This window comes from Anomalospiza imberbis, chromosome 7 (assembly GCF_031753505.1).
Source record: "Anomalospiza imberbis isolate Cuckoo-Finch-1a 21T00152 chromosome 7, ASM3175350v1, whole genome shotgun sequence".
Taxonomy (NCBI): Eukaryota; Metazoa; Chordata; class Aves; order Passeriformes; family Viduidae; genus Anomalospiza; species Anomalospiza imberbis.
Window position 1 is genome coordinate 19,880,494 of NC_089687.1, and position 18,527 is coordinate 19,899,020.

General features: G+C 35.6%; 1 protein-coding gene across 13 annotated transcripts in view; it reads left to right on the forward strand.

Annotated features, from left to right (window-relative positions):
- Window positions 1-18,527, forward strand: part of MYO3B (myosin IIIB) — a 214,312-nt gene that overhangs the window by 16,735 nt on the left and 179,050 nt on the right. For all 13 annotated transcript variants that reach the window (XR_011000806.1, XM_068195832.1, XM_068195831.1 and 10 more), the window contains exons 4-8: window positions 8,645-8,828; window positions 10,242-10,376; window positions 13,606-13,710; window positions 13,974-14,073; window positions 17,604-17,680. Coding sequence is in view for 12 of the 13 variants with exons in the window: in XM_068195832.1 (XP_068051933.1) it covers window positions 8,645-8,828; window positions 10,242-10,376; window positions 13,606-13,710; window positions 13,974-14,073; window positions 17,604-17,680 (601 nt within the window). In the remaining variant the exon portion in view is untranslated. The remainder of the gene's footprint in view (window positions 1-8,644; window positions 8,829-10,241; window positions 10,377-13,605; window positions 13,711-13,973; window positions 14,074-17,603; window positions 17,681-18,527) is intronic.

The following is an 18,527-nucleotide window of genomic DNA, read 5'->3' on the forward strand; positions in this document are numbered from 1 at the left end:
AGTCAGCAGCTCTTCCTAGTTTTGTGTCATCTGCAAACTTGCTTGGCCTCCCAGTCCTGCCTCTTGTCTGGGAAGATGTCAAGCCAATTGCTTTGTGGTTTTGCCTTGGTCTTTGTTACAGAATTCAATGTACATGGCTATAGGCCCAGAAAGCATAACCCAAATAATACATCTATAATTTATTAAACTTAATTCTATAGAGGTTTTGCTGATAAGTGCTCCTTGAAGATAGCTGCTGAAATAAGTTTAAAATAATGGATTCTATCTCATATGCCTATTATTATTTTTGAAGCCTGTTAGAGGAGAGAAATTATGCAAATTGGTGTCACACTAGGCTACTGCACACAAGCTGGTAATGCATAACAACTAGCTCACTGATGAAAATGCTTCATCTTAAGCAAGAAGTCATTGTCAGCGCTAAGAGAGATTCTTCATATCATGATTAATAGTTTATTATTTTTCTTATGGATAAAAGAGAGTATCTGTTCTTATTAAAATCTACATTAGAATAAAACTGCTGTAGAATAAATACTGGAGAATTATGGTGATGAATTATGATTGATTGCATTATACAATTAAGGTATATTGTGAAACAATAGGAAGATCCCTTCAAAATATTAAGTAGTTATTGCTTACTCTATGTGAATGACAAAGTGGCTTTTATTCTCCAGCTCCTGCTTGTAAAAGACTTGATAAATAGATCAAGCTCAGTATCAATTAGTGTCACAATGATCTTTAGCATTAATGAAGCGAAGCTGCTAGGATTGAACCAATTTATTTGTAGCTCCATGACTGCATCTTAAGGTAACAGATACTATACACACTACTGTTGTCTAATACTGGGCACGAGAAGCAGTACATGGAACACACAGTTCTGTGCAGCACTGGACAAAACAAGCTCTCCCTGTGAGGAAGCTATCTTGGTGCTGAAGAATTCTGATATGCTTAGCAGGACAGAAATCCAATATAAGATAAGCTGGTTTCAGAAAATAGGTCACTAATGTATGGTTGCAGTTATTTTCTTCTGAAGTTTATCCCGCATCTCTCTCAGTTTTCTTCTTCTTCGTCTGTACACAAAGCTTATCAAACTTTCTGATTAAGACTGTGGTGAAGAGCCTGGTTTTGGTCTGTGGGTCATCATTTTGTTGCAGCCCTTCAGCCTTCCATTTTGGCACTAGCACATGCATTTTGTTTGCCCTGTTAAATTGCTACCGAAGGAGGCAGAGAAAACCTTCTCAGGTATTGATCCTTCACACATGGGGAGTGCACCTGGTAGTCACCTGATTTGCCACCTGCAGTTTATAACTGAATGGGGTCATGGGATTATAAGCTTTATTTTTGTGCTGAGTTCACAACTTAAGGTGGAACTGATGTGTTAGATGTTAGTCATTTGTAACTGCTTTAGTGTATTTTCTAGTTGGAATTCCATTTCAATAACTAATGTAAATAGCATTTCTGTAATAGGAATACCACTGATCAGAACTGATTGTTTGAGCTGTTCTTAACAGGCTTTCAGATATTTGGATCTGGCCTTGGAAAATAATTTCTGCTTAATAACATTTAATTAATTTAATAATCATGGTAACTGACTACGTACATTATTTTATTCAGCATTTGGTCCTTGGAGTTGAAGATATGGAACTGATTAATTTGCAGTCAAATAAATGTAATGTATTGTAGCTCTGTGTGAATGATCAGAGGCTTTATTTTCAGTGGTACTCAAATTTCAATAGAAGTTTTTGTTGATTTCTGTTTTAGTAGTAAGATACTCTTTACCTCACAGGATAAGACGACTCTCAAAAATACTTGGCTTACCATGTGCAGGAAATGATGTTTTGCAATAATTTGATTCGGTCTTTCATCACTGAATATAATTTTCTGTCTTAGTCCCAGTTAGTTTCTTAAATACACCATGCCTACCAGAAAACCTTGGAAGTGTTATTTTCCATTAATAATACATTGTGCTAATTTTGTGAAAAAATTTTTTTTTTTTTTTTTTTTTTGCATACTGGCACAAAGTGCAAATTTGTTACACTAGTCATCTCTGTGAACTATGCAGATGCTTTCACCATTTTTTTTTGCTTAACATTCAATGTCAACAGTGATGTTAGGACAATTATGTTGAACCTGAGTGAAACAGTCTTGTGGTTTTGTGAGAAAGTCCTTTCTCGCAGAAGACTGTATCCAGATTTGACTGAGAAGTAGATGTCCCCTAGATAAAATGTTCCTACAGTTTTCATAAAAATTTTTGTCAGGCAAGAGGAATCAGTCCCCTCTGAGGAGTGGTATAACTTGAATTTTGTTCTTGATACATTTTGATTGGCTGTTTTACCCATGTGCTAACAGTGCTAGCTACAGCAGATACTTTCTTTTGGAGATAACAGAGAAAAGAAAGAATGAAAGTTATTATGATGGTATCTTGGGTAAAAGATGCAGATTGATCAAATTCATTAGTTTAACTTCATGAAACAAGTTGCTTTTTAGCTTTCTTCGTTTTGTGAATTGCTGTCTATAAATCATTCAATTCTAGTTAGATTTCAGCTGTTGTGCATATTCAGTTAAAGGAATTCAGCTATGGAGACCAGAATAAAGCATATTGTATCTATAAAGTACTATGTAAATGAATGGGATTGGATAATTCTAACAGAAAGAGATTTGATTGTTAATATAATACCATTGACACGAGTGAAAATTAGATAGAAGAATCAAAGCACCAAGAAACTTCCTGAAGTATTAAGGAATATGTAAAGGAAAAATATGGAGTGACTAGACTTTACCCTTACCTTTAAGACCTTCCTACTCTAGGAAATCCTGGTGGTTTGCTTGTTCTGTTCTTGATTCTAAAGGAGATTGAGGGAGTGTTTACTTCATCTTAAAGTGTATTCTGTGCGTGTTAAGCAGATCTCTTTAAGACCGTTACTACACTGCTGGCAAGTACTATTCAACTAGAAAATGGCTTGAGGTGAAGCAAACTGGTATGACTGTTATATTTACACAGAGATTACTTGGAGCCATGGGTCTGTGGTAAGAGGGAAGCAAATTCAGAATTAATTTCTAGGAAGCAGAAGAAATCTGACTTTTATGGGAGATGCAGTTATGAAGGATCCAAGATGCAATGTTACCTGGACCCCATGAAAGATGGAAGTTCATAAAGAGTGTTGTGGCACTTGGGAGTCACAGGATAAAGTGCTAAATAGCTCTGGAGTAAAATAACTTTGTGACTCAGCAATGGAGTCAGGAGTGCCTCCTGATGTGACGCAGTCCTGCTGAAAAGACTGAAAATGCACACCCAGTCAGAAGATTGCAGGGGAGCTGGTCAGGGCCAAAGCTGTACTTTGCTTTTATGCAGCCTGGATCTGTTTGTTTATGAAACTGCCTGATGAGGATAATGTATTCACCCCTTGCCCTGAGTAGTTTTATTTATATGGACAATACAAAAATGATCAAACATTATTGGACAAAGGTTAATGTTCTCATAAATATAAGGGTCCAACAAGAATTTACTTACAAACATTTGTAGTGCAACACGTTATTATGCAATGAATCTAAATGAAAACATGTAGTGGATTGTCTGGACCAGGCACATACATCTTTTCTACCATACCTTTTCCAGGATATTAATGGAGAGTTTTCTGGTTTAGATTCAAATCTTTGATCCAAAAATTTGAGTTAAGGTTATGATCTTAGAAGTACCTTCAGTTCAGTACTGATTTAGGAGTGGTGGTGTGAAATTTTTACCATTTGACTAGAGTGTTCTTTGTTCTCATTATTTCTAGAGAACTAGGTGACATTTAGATTTCTTTGCCATGATGGTCCGTAGCTGGTTTTGTGGTCAGGTTATTATGGTTGATTCTAGGAATGTGGTTGTGATTCATACTGTGATGAACTGGAAACATAGACAAGACAAGGGAGCAGATAATCACAATGCTTTCATCCGAGCTGGCATCCAGACACAATCCATTGCCACTGGTCATCACTCAGCTCTGGCCCTGTGACTAATACTGCAAGTCTAAAAGCCTAGAGTATCTAGTCCATCCATATAAAGGAACCAAAAGAAAAGAAAATAATGAAGATACTCCTGAATTTAAAGGACTTCATGTAGACAAAGAGACTGTATGTAAGCACAAATAATAAAAACTTTAAGTTAGAATATGTGGAAAGAGAGAACGTTTCCCACTTATGTTCTCTCTGTTTCCAATTTGAACACCCAGAGTTGATTTCATGGCTTGTATATTCAAGCGTGACTGAATTTAGCTGGAGTGTTCTCAGGGATCTACCTTTCATCTATAAATAACAGCAGTTCTATTCTGGTTGTCTTGTTTTGTCCCTTATGTTTGCCTAGTGAAAATGTGTGATCAGCTAAAGTATGGCTCTTTTTTTGTTTGTAAGTTTTATAGCATCCATAATAGCTTTTGAACATGCTTTTATCCTTCTCCTTCATCTTCTTCCATCACTAACCTTTATCTCAAAAAACTATCCACAGCACATTCTGCAGTCTCTCTTTCTGGGTCCAACTGAGAACAGTTACAGGATGGTGTCTTGATAGATTTTTTTGTGGTATGCTTCATTTCAAGATATTGACATTCTCTTTGTTTTAACCTAGCCAGTGAGAAATAGCAGGAGGAGAGTAGTAGAGGATGCTGTTCTGACTGTTGATTTTCTTGTGCCTTTTGTTGGTTCATTAATTCCTCTAACAATTGCTTCTGAGGTAGCTGTGTGTGACCGCTTCTAGCCAGCAGAATAGGGTCTGTCATGGCTAGGTGAGGCCGTAGCTGATAATGTCAACATTACCTTCTGAATTCTTTTACCAAGGAGTTACAGTTTAGCGTGGGACTAATACTGAGTTCTCTACAAATAGTGAACTACCTTATTTTTGAATACTTCATTCTTACTCTTCCACAGTGTTTGTAAAAGCCAGAAGTGCATAAGCCAGCTGTTTCACAAGAGAGATAAGAGGGCTAAGACAAATGGAGCATTGCAGAAAGGAGCCCTGTCCTTGAATTATTTGTACGGAAGCAGTATTTTCACTGCTTTCACTGGTATGGGCTGGTATTGCTATCATGTTCCTACCAGCTATAAGAGAACTCAAAACTGGCTAGTACTGCGTATCATGATTGTTAGAAAGCACCAGGCTGAAGTGAGACTCTTACTAATTCTAAAATCTCTACAGACAATGCACTTTGCTGTAGCTAGAAGAGGGTGCATTATGGAATGCAGAAGGGAATCAGTGTTGTGTAGGAGTTGAGTGAGGCTGTAGTGAAAATAGAATAGTAATTGTAAAGCTGTTTCTCTGCTTATGAGTGCCTTTCCTTCCCAGAATTTTTGAGGAAGAGAGCTGTAATAATAAATTTGTGAGGAAAAGTTGCTGATTTTATTCCAGTTGTAATTATTTCATTAACAATATCTGCATGTTCTATACAGTGTTTGGAATTTTTTTTTTGTTTTGTTTTCACAGCCTAGGCGAGTATCACAGTAGAACTTTTGGGACATCAGGCATTTTTCCAGATGGCTTTTCTGAGACTGTTTAGAGCCATGGAATAGAGTCGAAAGGCTACGGTTCACAGATGGAAAAGTGATTTGTGCACTGTCTGTAACCTATACTTCTTTTATGATATCTTATATCTTAGACAATATACGTAATACATGTAGTCTGTTTATCCTGGGGATACTGTTAAGGGATGATAATATGCAGTCATTGATTCTAATGTTGATCTTCAAGAGAAATATTTTCTTTAAAAGTATAAAAATGTTGCTTGCACATTTGTCTGACTGCCATTTAAGTTAGTCTGTCATGTCTCTGATTTAATTTGTTCTGACAGTAAAGGTTTACAAAATAGATGTCAGGTATTATGAGAGAATCATGAAATTTACTTTGATGGGGAATATCTCTTTTCATGGATAAAAGAAAAACTGTGTCAGTGGCTGAATGCTATGAATAAATATTTGTCTTATCCTATTGTTTGTCTTGGTTGGTCAGCTTTTTCAAGATTTAAGTTACTATCTCTTAGAGGAAAGAATCATGCTCTTTGTCCCTATTCCAGCCTCAGAGCAGCTTGATTAGACTCCATCAGGTTGGCCTTGTGCTTTTATTCTGTCTTTTCCCAAGTATGCTAAACAGGGTAGAGTGCTAGGGGTTTAAGGATGGCATGTAGTCATGCCTCAAATTGCGTAAATATGTGCAGTCCCAAATATCTTTGTGTAATGTGTTCCCTAGCCAGTAGAGTTAATTGCCAAAGTGTAATTTTTCAGCATCTGGTGTTGTCTATTTTGCTTGCCTACAAGAAACAAATTTAACTACTGAGAGGTTTTCTTCAACTGATGGCAGAAATATTTGTAATTGGTAGGTCTCTAATATGTTGAGGCTTCTTCTGGGGAGAGTACTGCTAAGTTTTTACAGCTAGAAGCCACTCCCTGTACATCTTTCAAAGCCCAGAGGTGTGTGAGGCCTTATGAAGAGGGAGTAAGAGGAGAAGTTTCTTCCTAAATAAATTTCAGGTGCAGTATTTTAGTGTTAAGATCTTCTGAATATGTGGTTGCTGCAGAAGTGGTTGGGTTCATACATAACTTTTCACTGTATAAATAGAAAGTGAATGGCAGCCTTTGTTAAAACAAGGATGTTTTAATTTCTGAAGCTTAACAAATCAGGAAATAGAAAAAGAAAAGCACAAACTTACTTCACAACTTCAGCCATTCCCCATAATATTTACATTTTGTGGTGGTTTCAGGTTTTTTAAACACAGATTTTACATTATTGAAGATGTAGCAGATTCTGTTGTTTTGCTTTTTCGTACTGTAAAATAATAACTTGTAAGAATGCAATGTAAATGCAATGTTTGAAATGAAGTGTTTGTAAATGAAATGAAATGTTTGGATATACCATTTTAAGGGTTATAATTTTCAGAACAAGAGCAGGCAATGGCATCGGATTTTTTTTTTTAAGAAAAAATGTATTTATCCACAACAATTGCTTAGAGGGACACATCATAATATTGTGTTGGTACAAGGAGTGCTCTACACATCATAATATTGTGTTGGTACAAAGAGTGCTCTGCATAATTTTCTGGCAAATCTGTGTGATAGGGTAGTTGTTATAGTGACAGAGAACTTAATGTTAATCTGTCTTTGCTTTCCTTGTAAGGTTGTATCAAAACTATTTCGAGTCTATTCTCCTCTCTTTCTTTGCACATGAATATCTTTAGCATTTTCCTTAAAGCATTAAAACCATGTGTTCAATATGTAGTTGTGTTGGTTTTTGTTGTGAGGTGCAACTGTTCCCATGTTTGTATTCTCCACCACACCCACCCTACAAACAAAGCTTGTTCTTGAGGTTGGCTTATCAGGAGCTCCATATCTGTAGCTGCTGTTTCAGTGCATGTAGTACAGTCTGTTCACTGATTTCAGAGAAGTCTTTCACCTCACCTCCTTCTCTGTTGATGTACTAAGTTTATGTGTTCAGAATACTGTTCCTTATTTGGAGCATGCTGGATTGGATCAAGTACTGAGGAAGTGTCCTAATAACTTACATTATTATAGCAGATAAATTATATTGACCCTGGCTTTTTTTTTTTTTTTTTTTAAACTCAATCCCCTTTTTTCTTCTTTTTTTTTTTTTTCCTTCTTTTGGTGAAGAGACCAAAGCAATTTCATACATTATTTGGCACCAGCTTTGGTGCAAATACAGGTTTACCAAGGAGGGAAATAAAGGTTTTCTCTGGTTATGACTGATGTTAGAAATAGTGAAGATGTAAGGCAGCAAGTTTTTAAAATTATTTCAGGCAGATCTGAAGCTATCAGGTGTGCTTAGAAAGAAATGGCTCAAACCTTAAAGTGTAAGTGTATGTTTGAGGTACTTGTTGATCCATCTCCAAAAATTGGGAACTTCTGCGGTCAAATGATGGTGTTGTCTTCAGTTGCCTTTGTCACAATCATACTCTTATGATTGGACACACTTGGACTTTACATCTCCTGGTTAAGCATACAGATAGCTAACATACCTACTGACAGCCACCAAATGGGCAAAAAATTTTCTTTCTCAGAGAAACCATCAACCAGTGAGCTTCCCTAATATTGATTAATATGGGAAAGTTAAGTTAATACCATCTTAAATTTCATCTTTCCTTTCTATAATTCCAGTTCAGGGACAAGGTGTATCTTCTCACTACTTTACATGAAATCCTAAAATGGTATTGTCATTTTCCTAATCACCAGAACTTACCATATATGTAATTCCAGAGTGAAAAGGAGCCCTTTGCATAGGCTGCAGTGGTCCATTTGCTGCAGGATCCATTCAGGAGTGTCTGAGGAAACAAGTCCCCTCACGTAGTTGTGTAAAATGTCCATTAAAAGAGTGTGCAGTAGAGGGAGGGGTAGATTTTGTCAGAACTTGTTAAAATGTGTTTGGAATGGTGCTGCATATGGGACAATGTTTGAAGCAAATAATACACTAAAGTAAGGAAAGAGAAGCAGTCTCCAGTGTTTTCTTTCCATTGAATGATCTTACATTTCTGTCTGGTTTTCTTTTGTGATTCTACCTGTATTTCTTCTTAAATTAGGACAATATTTAATTTCTTTATCATAAGATGCCTTCTTTAGTACCGAGTTACTTAGGGCTTCCCACTGTATGTATATCTGCTTTATTTTCCAGGAAGCCATTGTATGGATTGTTTCAATATAATTCCAGTATGATTGGATTAGAATCATTAGCTGATCCCTCAGATACCTGGGAAATTATAGAGACTATTGGGAAAGGCACTTATGGTAAAGTCTATAAGGTTGCTAATAAGAAAGATGGAAGCTTGGCAGCAGTAAAGATTCTGGATCCTGTCAGTGTAAGTAAAAAATGTTAAACTGTAACTTCAATGTTAATTTAAAAGAATTCTTAGAGTTGAAATATAAATCAAATGTGTAAGATATAGAGAACATCAGAAGGGAACAATTTTACAGAATGCATTTACAGAAGGAGTTAAGTGCCAGCAACTGAATGACAACTTAGAATTTCATCATCGTATTTGAGGACAGTGTTTGCCTAATTTCTGTTTTAGGTCTATGTAATTCTTCTGCTACAAATTTAGTTATCTTTGCTTGGAGCATGCAAATTATGAGAAGGCACAGAGGCATTCCTCATAGGGCCTACTGTAGCAGGGAAAATACAAGATGCTGTTAACCTTAATGTTCTTATTTTATTCTGTGTACTCCCTAAAGAATTACTTTTCCCATCATATAAACACTGTGAACTTTAGGATATTTTAGAGTTACCTTTTATAAGCAGATAATAATGTGAGGCAATAATTAAGATAAAAAGAGAAGAGCACATCCCAGATCCTCAGAGGTAGTTCTGTGCCAGCTCTGGCTTTAGTGGATATTAAATGCCTAGCTTCCCATGAGAACCAAGGCCCTAGTTTTCAATGGAAAATTTTACTGGTAGCTGTTCAGGCTGGATCAAGCTGGAGTTTGATTATGACAGCTGGGCTAAAATATTTACTAAAAAATGTTATGTTTCTGTTATCACTATTGAAATTCATCATGGTTTTCTCATGGATCTGAAGAAGGCACAGGCTTAAGTTTTCTAATAGCCAAGTCTGTGAAGAAATGAGGAAAGTTTGAGCACTTAAGCACTGTTCTGAGTTGTGGCCTGTGTGCTGGTATAAACATTATTTTGTAATTGTCACAGAATTCTTTCATTATCAAATACCTAGTAACCTTTTCTTATTTCACAGGTAGTCGTTTCATCTTTCATTGTTTCTGCTATATGTCTTCGGTCATAAGAATGTATTTAGTTTTATTGATGGCCCTTTGAGGCTTAGTGAAATGGTTCTCTGTTTAGTCCTATCTGATGACCATAGAAAAAGGAATAAGTCAAAGGTTCATGTATTTACATTAGCTCACATGTTAAAAACATGCATGATTTAAAACAGGTTAAAAGTCATACATGTGTAAATTTCTTACTTAGACAACTGAGTAAAGTAGAATTTTTAGTTTTCTTGTTAAGTATATGACATACTGATAGAATTCTTGAACAACAGCTGTGTGATTTACACAGGTTTCACTTTTTTGTGTGTAAGAAGAGCACAAGTGGGACAATTCTATATGCATTAAATGTATAGTGTGCTTTCAGCTGCATTAAACTATTTAAAAGTACAAACTAAGAAAAAAATTAGTTCTTTTTCTCCATGAGAGTTTGTTCTTGCTTTATTTAGAGTCACTGTCTTTATATGTTCTGTATGTTTGTGTTTTTTATTTAGGATGTAGATGAAGAAATTGAAGCTGAATATAATATTTTGCAGTTTCTTCCCAATCATCCTAATGTTGTTAGATTTTATGGGATGTTTTACAAAGCAGATCAATATGTGGGAGGACAGCTCTGGCTAGTACTTGAGGTAAAAACATTTTGACAATATTGCATCTTACCTTAGCATATGTGGTTGGATTTTTGTTTGTTACTGCTAAACGAGTCTCAAGCTTTCATGATTTTCTGATGGATGATACGCTGTAGCCTGCTGTTGAAAATCACATCCAAACTTCAAAATTTGTTTGATAGGAAATGATCTTGCATTTAATTTCTGTTTGAATTGCTACATTCTTCCTCTAAAATAAGCAGCTCTCTTTTTTTTTTTTTTTTCTTGTTAGAGGAAACATTAGATAAGACATTTATTTAAACTTTTTGGAGAACTCAAGCATTTGAGGGGAATACAAAAGATAATGAAGTAGTGGCATGGAGGGCAGTTAACAAATAACTGCAAAAGTGAACAGAGAAAGTGTAATGGGAAAGCCTGCTTTATAGTAATTTTAAACCAGGGGCTGCTTGTTGTTGGAAACCTAGCAACAGAAATGCCTTCTATTCACTTTTCTTGTTCATTGCCAGTCAGTACTCTTACAATGTCAAATGTATTTTAGTGGTCTTGTTTCCACCAAAGTTAAGTAACTGCCAAAGGTGGTTGTAAAATGAGGATTTCTTTCTAGGCTTAATTGATGCAGAACTCTGCACAGGCAGGTACTGCTGTGATGAGCAGTAACAAGTCATTCAAACATTTATTTCTTTCATAACTAAAATGGTAAAAGCTAGGATTCACTTTTGAATTATTGATAGTTTTAAAAATTCCACTCCCCGTTCTTGAATGATGACTAGAATCAGAATAGGGAGTATTTATTTCCACTACAAGTTGTGGAATCCCAAGAGAACATCTAACTTCAATGTACTGGAGCAATATGTAGCTTGAATGACAACTTTTGAATGTATTTCGTCTCAAATTTCAGTAACTATTGAAAAGTGACCTTAGTATTTTTGATTTGGTGCTGGTTTTTTTGTATGCATGCTGTCTTTGTGTTGAGTTTGGGCTTGGTTTCCTCTGTGTTTTCTTTTTTAATAAAAGAGTCTTGTCTCTAAAGATTCATTAAGTACCAAATGACAGAATTTTATGGAACAAAATCATCATATACTCTGAAATAAAACTGAATGTAGAATTTGAATAAGTTGTATCTGTGTGTACTTTATCAATTAAGTATGTGCATTTCAGGTGGCTTTTGGTGCACATAATCCAAAGTTTGGAAGAAATTTGACATTATAAAAAATATGTTTTCCTTATATGGAAAAATTTATTGGACAACCCAAACTATTCCTTGCCTTGGAATTTACAGCAATTTACAGATTTATGCATGCATAGCAGTGACTAGTGATATTATAAATTAATGACTCATTTTCAGTAAAAGGGAATATACAAAGTATTCAGACTTTGATCCCTGAGTCTTTGATGAAATACAATCATTTGATGTGTGACTTCCAAAATTTGTAATAAAAAGGTGGGCTTTTTTTTCCTTTAGGCACAGTTTTGCCATGTTTACTCAATACAAGCAGGACCTTACGTTGATAAATGCTTGTGATGAGGAAGGGTGGCAAAAGTGAACACCTTAAGTATTTTTATGATGATGCAAGTCTTGGAAAACAGTAAAGCAAACTTCTCAGCTTTTTCATATAAATGTGCAAATCTCCACCTATTAAAGTATTACCATTAGGTATAAAGTGGAATGAAGGTTTCAAATTCATTTTGTTCGAGGTCTTTGCTGAGTTTCAAGAATAGTGTCACAGACAGCTGCAGTAGTGTTTGTGGGATATATTTTTGAGTCAGGCATTCATTTGCCATATCCTATCAAACAGCTGTCAGCCTGTATTATTTTTCTGTTGTATCCAGCTTGGGTTTTTGGTTTTTTTTTAACTTAGGGCATACTTTTAAATATTTTATCTGTGGGCTAGAGATAAATTTAGTATAGTCTGTCTAAACAGAATATTTAATGCTATGAAAGCAATAGAAAGAAAACTTTAGCTTAATGACTTGTCAGCAAATGGTTACCCATGGGAAGAAAAAACATGCAGTTTCATGTAAATACATTTGATAGTTGATATTGACCTGAATGCTCCTACAAATTTATGAAAGATAAGAAAAACATTCCCTGCTAAGGAATTAAAAAATAAAGTCAAATTCTTACAGAACTTACCAATGTTTTAAGTGATGAAATTTTGCTTCAAGGTCCTTTTCCATTAACTCAAACTTCTAGTCTAGTGCAATTTTTTTGATGCAAGGAGAAGTTAATAATAAGTCAAGGAAAGTATTAGCATATAACAGAAATTAGTGGTTGAATTGATACACAGTTTTTCATAAAAGCCGTTTGAAAGATGCCAATCTTAAAAGTTTGTATAACTTCATACTGTTCTCCTTATTTATACTGTGGTATTTTAAACTGATAATATTAAATGAACTTATGCTGAAAAGCATGTGATTCTCTGGCAGAAATTGGTAAGAGAGCTGGCCACAAAACTGGCATAGAGGAAAATTCAGCGAAGGCAAGGCAGTCAATTCTCCCATCTTTTTTTCTTTTTTTGGTCAAACAATTGTGAATATCAAGGTAATTAAAGGAAAGAGAGAGGAGAAAGGATGGATATCAATACCTGCTTACAATGGTATGGACAGTAAACTTAAGGTGTGGATAAGAACATATTTTCAAAGATTCTAATTTTACTTTTTCTCCTCCTCTCTTGATGTTTAGCAGCCCATTAGTTTAGCCCGTTAGAAAATGCTTGCAAGAAGCTGCTACTATGGATTAGAATGTTTCTCTGTTGTTGACAGTATATGACATCAAATCTGAGTATAGAGATATGGCTTCTGTCTATTTTATATTGCATGCCATCAAGAGCATTGGTGGAGTGAAAGTTTAAAATGACTAATTTGTTGCTTCCCAGTTATCAAGAGCATCAATCTTTTCTGTCTGGCCTATGCACAGAAGGATTTTTTCAAAAAGACAATGCATGTATTGTGAAAATACTCAAATAATGTAAATTGGATTTATTAATCCTCTTTTAACACTGAAATGCAGTCCTGTTCATATTATTTTTTATCTTTTTTGTTACGTTTAATAATTTTCAGTTTTCTCTTCCCTCCCCTTACTCAGGCTGCTGTGATTTATATTAACATCACCAATAAAACGAGTTCTGTTGTCCCAGACTTGTGTTGTAGCACAGTTTTGCATGGTAGGTGTTTATAGCCTAAACAAGTATATTGAGTAACTGAGGACTTGTCTTGCTTTTTTTCCCTCCTCACAACTCCCCCTTTCCAGCTGTGCAATGGAGGTTCTGTCACAGAGCTTGTCAAAGGCCTGCTGAAGTGTGGCCGAAGATTGGATGAAGCGATCATCTCTTACATCTTGTATGGTGCTCTCTTGGTAAGGATGTTCACTGGGCTTGTAATGACAGCAGAGGGTGCAATTCACTTATTGCATACATTCATTTTCCATTTATAGAGTGTGGTAATGTGAACAATATTACATGGGCTGTTAGAGCAGCAGGGGTTGTATAAAGGCATATAATCTGGTGGACAGCTGTCTCTGCAGAGTGTTTGCACATTTTCTTCATTACATTCCCTAATAGCAGGGTAATTGTTTTTAAATAAGGGAATAAACTTATTTTTGTTACTGCTGGTATATAGGGCCTTCAGCATTTACACAATAACCGGATCATCCATCGTGATGTGAAAGGAAACAACATTCTCCTGACAACAGAAGGTGGAGTCAAGCTCGTTGACTTTGGTAATGACCACTTCCCCTTTGTCTTCTTGATACATGCAGTTGAGCCAAAGGCTCTGTTTACTTTCCCCTGGAAAGGCAGAATATCACGGCGAGATGTTTTCAGAAGCATACTCAGAATTATTTTAAGAAGGAAAAATGCAAAAGGAATCTGATTACAGCAAGAATAAAAACTTTAAATAAAAATCAGTAGTAGAGTTTTAATTTTTAAAAGCTTAAATATATTTAATAATTATTAAAATTCTGAAGCTAGCATTTTATTTACAAAGCTCTTTTGCATTTCAGAAGACATGTCAGTTTCAGGGCAGTTGTCCTCCTAATTTAAATTTAGATATTCTGTCTTTTGCATATGAAAAGGAAACATTCTTTCTGAAATGGCTTTTGATAGCCTTAAGCATATTTTTTCCCCTCTGAGCAGAAGGTAAAATAGCCCCTTGGGCCCAAAACTCAACATCCATTTAATTTGTGATTATTGCTCTTAGATTTGAGCATTGCCAGTCTGGATATGTCATAAGGAACAAGAGGGAGAAAGGGAGGGAGGATGGTAGAAAGGCACTTGGCAATAGGTTTAAAGTCAGTTCAAATTTTATTGTTTTGAACATGCACTTAGAAAGAAAAAAAATGCTTTTGTCCCTCAGATATGTATGCAAGGGAGTGGACAGTTTTATTAAAAGTAACAGAAGCAGATCATTAGTAATATGATTTATTAATGAAACCATACAATGCATAAAGTAATCATCACTGAAAATAGTGTATGAATTATATGTTTGTTTAGAAGTGCGTGAAGGTAAATAAAAATGTTCAAAAATGAGAGTGTAGGGTAGAATATGTCAAAAAATCTGCAAATAATATTTTTTAAAATCCTAAAATATTAAATTTATGCAGTGGAAAGAATATTGTATATTGGTGATATTAGGGTATTATAAATTTAACACACATACATATTGAATATGCTAAAGTAAGTTGTTGCATAAGACATTCCTTAGTATATTCTAGGGACAAAATTTCATTATTTTGAATTGTAAAGGCAGCAAATAAAATAGTGCTAGGAGAAACGTATGACCTGAAGCAAAACTTGGAGTGAGTCCCTGACCTAATATAAGAGAGGAAGATCCCTTCTCGTCTGGGGGAATTTTGGCAGTCTGATCTTTGTTTTTACTCCATTAGGGGAAAAGCTGGCTTTTCTCCCTAAAGCAAAATGCTTTTATCAGATGTATTAGAGGACACTAAGACAGAGCAGTGTGCTTCAACCCCAAGTGGCACATTCAAGGAAACTGAGACTCCCAATCTTTCTGGTGTCCCATGGGTCTCTCTGAGTCCATATTTAGGTTTCAGGGCTTTTCTCTAACTTTGTAAGTTAGGACAGTAGCACTAGAAAAATCACAGCAAGTATGACAGGTTCAGAAAAAAAAATACTTAAATCTCGAGTGTTACCTACTGCTTAAATGCCAAGAAATGCCCATATATCTATGGGCTTTCTGACTAAAGAAGTGTCTGGCACCAAGCTTTTATTAAGTTGCCATTTTTCCTGTCTCAGTCCACTGCTATAGCCACAGAAAGGTCTGTGGGGGTGATTTAGGACTGAATCACAGGTGATATTGTTTGTAGAACTGTTTTGTCTCCTTTTTTGTAGAAAGTATAAGATAAATAGTGAAATTGCAAGGAATTCAGGAAGAGAAGGGATTCTAGTTGAGAGTGTTGAATGACATAAAATTGGAGATTATTCTTGCTTCTGCTTGTGTTTCTCTGGGATGCTGGAGGGTCACTTCCATCAAACTCAGTTCCTCATTTTCCCTATAGTCAGTCTGAAACGTCTCTTCCTGCTTTGCAGAAGAACTGTGTGTTCTTGAACAGCAGCTGAGATCCATTATAGCTGTACTTGAGGCTTGTGGAGTACCTGACAACCGAAAGATCTCAGATTAAGCACCCAAACACATTGGATGCTTTGGATATTTTTAGGTTAATCCCTGGAACTAATAATCCTCTGCCATTTTGTGGGAATGTTAAGTAGATTTGTTGCTCGGTGTGTGGGGAAGGAAATATGTGAAAAGAAAAAGAAAATAATAATTTTAAATTTAGTATAGGATTTGATATATTAAATAAGAAATGAGAATTCAAATCAATGGGGTTAAAAAAATAAATTATGACCTATTCAGTGAATGTTATCCATTCAGTTGAGAGAATGAGGCAGAATCTTGAGTTTAAAAAAGCTGCTTCATATTCAAGGCTGTACATATAGATATTAGGTCACAGAGAGAGTTACACAGATATCTTTAATTGAGACTTTTCTTTATTGGGTGACTTTACAGCTTGTTTTTTCAATGTAGCACACATTTCTTCCCTCAACTGCTGTCGACAGCATAATATATTTGAATAAATGATGGTCACAGTAAATTGACCTAAAATGTCTGCAACTTATTCATTTATGCTCACACTCAACCTCTCTCAGCTCTTTGGTATTCTGCACTGTTTTGGAATATCCCTAGATAGCAGCTGTGAATTAAGGTGGCTGAAGAGAGATCACAGTGAAATGAACAGAGGCTTGTTGTATGTCCTAGCCATTAACTGTTTCCCAGCAGGACTCGCAAAATCACTGAAGACTTGCAATTACACTGAAAAATTTAAAACAAATATAAAATTGAATGTTGGAATCAGAAATCAAACAATTTAACTTATCTCATTTTTTATTTATTGGCAGCAGTAAATGTGTATTATATGTGTTTCTGCTCATTTTTGTCTCTGGGTAATGCCAAAAGAGCAAACTACTGTGGCTTTTGTTTTTAAAAAATATTAAAGCAAAATATAGTTCTAAGTCAATATTGGCTTTGTGTCACCTCATTGGAAGGCTACTGAACTGAACTCATTCAATTATATGTTGACCAGAGTACAGATGATTTGCTGTCAGAGTTCATTGTGATTTGTTAACATTGTTTGATTGTACTCTAGTTCATTCTTTTGGTTTTTTTCAGTTGTGCTTCAGTAGTCCAGCCCCAGTCAGCAAAGCTCTGAAACTAATGTTTGGTTTAAGTATGTGTTTAATTCCCTAAGTGCAAGCTGCAGTGTGAGCTTGAGCTTTTGAGCTTTTCTCATTAGGGAAAGATTTAAGCAGGTGTATAAGTGTTTTGTTGAACAAGAGCATCTGCAAGTATGCTAGTGAACAAATTCCTGGTCTGTGATGTTCAGGCAGTACATTTCTGAAACAGAAATTTAAAGTTAAGTTGTAATTTTAGTAATTCCTATTTATACTTACAAAAACAGCAGAAAGAAATCTGGTATATTTATGTGACAATGGAATTTTTGAGTTTGAATAAAAGTGTTTCAAACTGAGAGTCATTCACAAAAAAAAATTCTCTGAGAAACTCTGAAGAAAACAGCAAGCTGCAATCAATCAAACAAATAATTTGCACCTTTTTTGGCCAGGCACTCTGCAGCTGTGCTCACAGGTTTGGGGTTTGTTTTCCAGGTACTTGAAATAAACTTACCAAAATGACAATGAATTTGAAGCCAAGTTTCTTTGATCTGTTTTGTTGCAGGTGTTTCAGCCCAGCTCACCAGCACACGGCTGCGTAGGAACACCTCAGTGGGAACACCCTTTTGGATGGCACCTGAGGTAGGCAAATGTGCCTGTCTGGCTTGTCTCCATTCATGGCAATACACACTTTGTTGCCACATCCCCATAGTAGGAGGGGATCTTTTCTTCCCTCCCTTATGGCTGTGTTTCTGCTTTGCATCTTGTCCTCTGTTCAGCAAAAGTAATATACTATTGGAGTATACAAAATGGATTTCTAATAATCATAATTTTCTTCTCTGTAGTGTTTCCATAAAATTACAGCAAATGTACATATAACTGAGGGTCCTAAGAATGTTATGACTTTCCATTCAGATATTGTATGTTTTGGGGCGCTCATCCGTGATGTAAATACAGACTAGGGGGAGAAGGAGGAATTCCTTCTTTCCATTTTTGCTATAGTCTTGCACACTGCAAAACCCTGACTGACCTATGTGTTCTTTAACCTGGGGACCTTTAAACTTAGACACATGGGCTAGCATAGATTAAAAAATTGATAAAAATAATATACAGGTAGCTTAGCCCATTTTCAAGTATCTTACTTACATAATTTTACATACTGCTGTCCAGACATAACCCTTTGCCTTCTATTTTATGAAGCTCTAAAAAGGTTTAACACACTGCTGAACAAAAGTTTGTGCTTTACTAGACTTTTGGGGTGAAAGATATCGGTCTTTGTGCTCCCCGCTTTAAGGAACACAAAGTACTTCTGAAAAATATGGATTATGAAATTTAAAAACAAGGATTGAAACAGGAGTTGTCTGCTTGTTTGTGTGTTGTTCAACCTTTGTAACAGTACAAGCCTCTTTTCTGTTAAAGACCATATGAGTTTTGGGGAATTAGGGATGGAATTTATCTATTACAAATGCACACAGGTCTATTTCTGTAG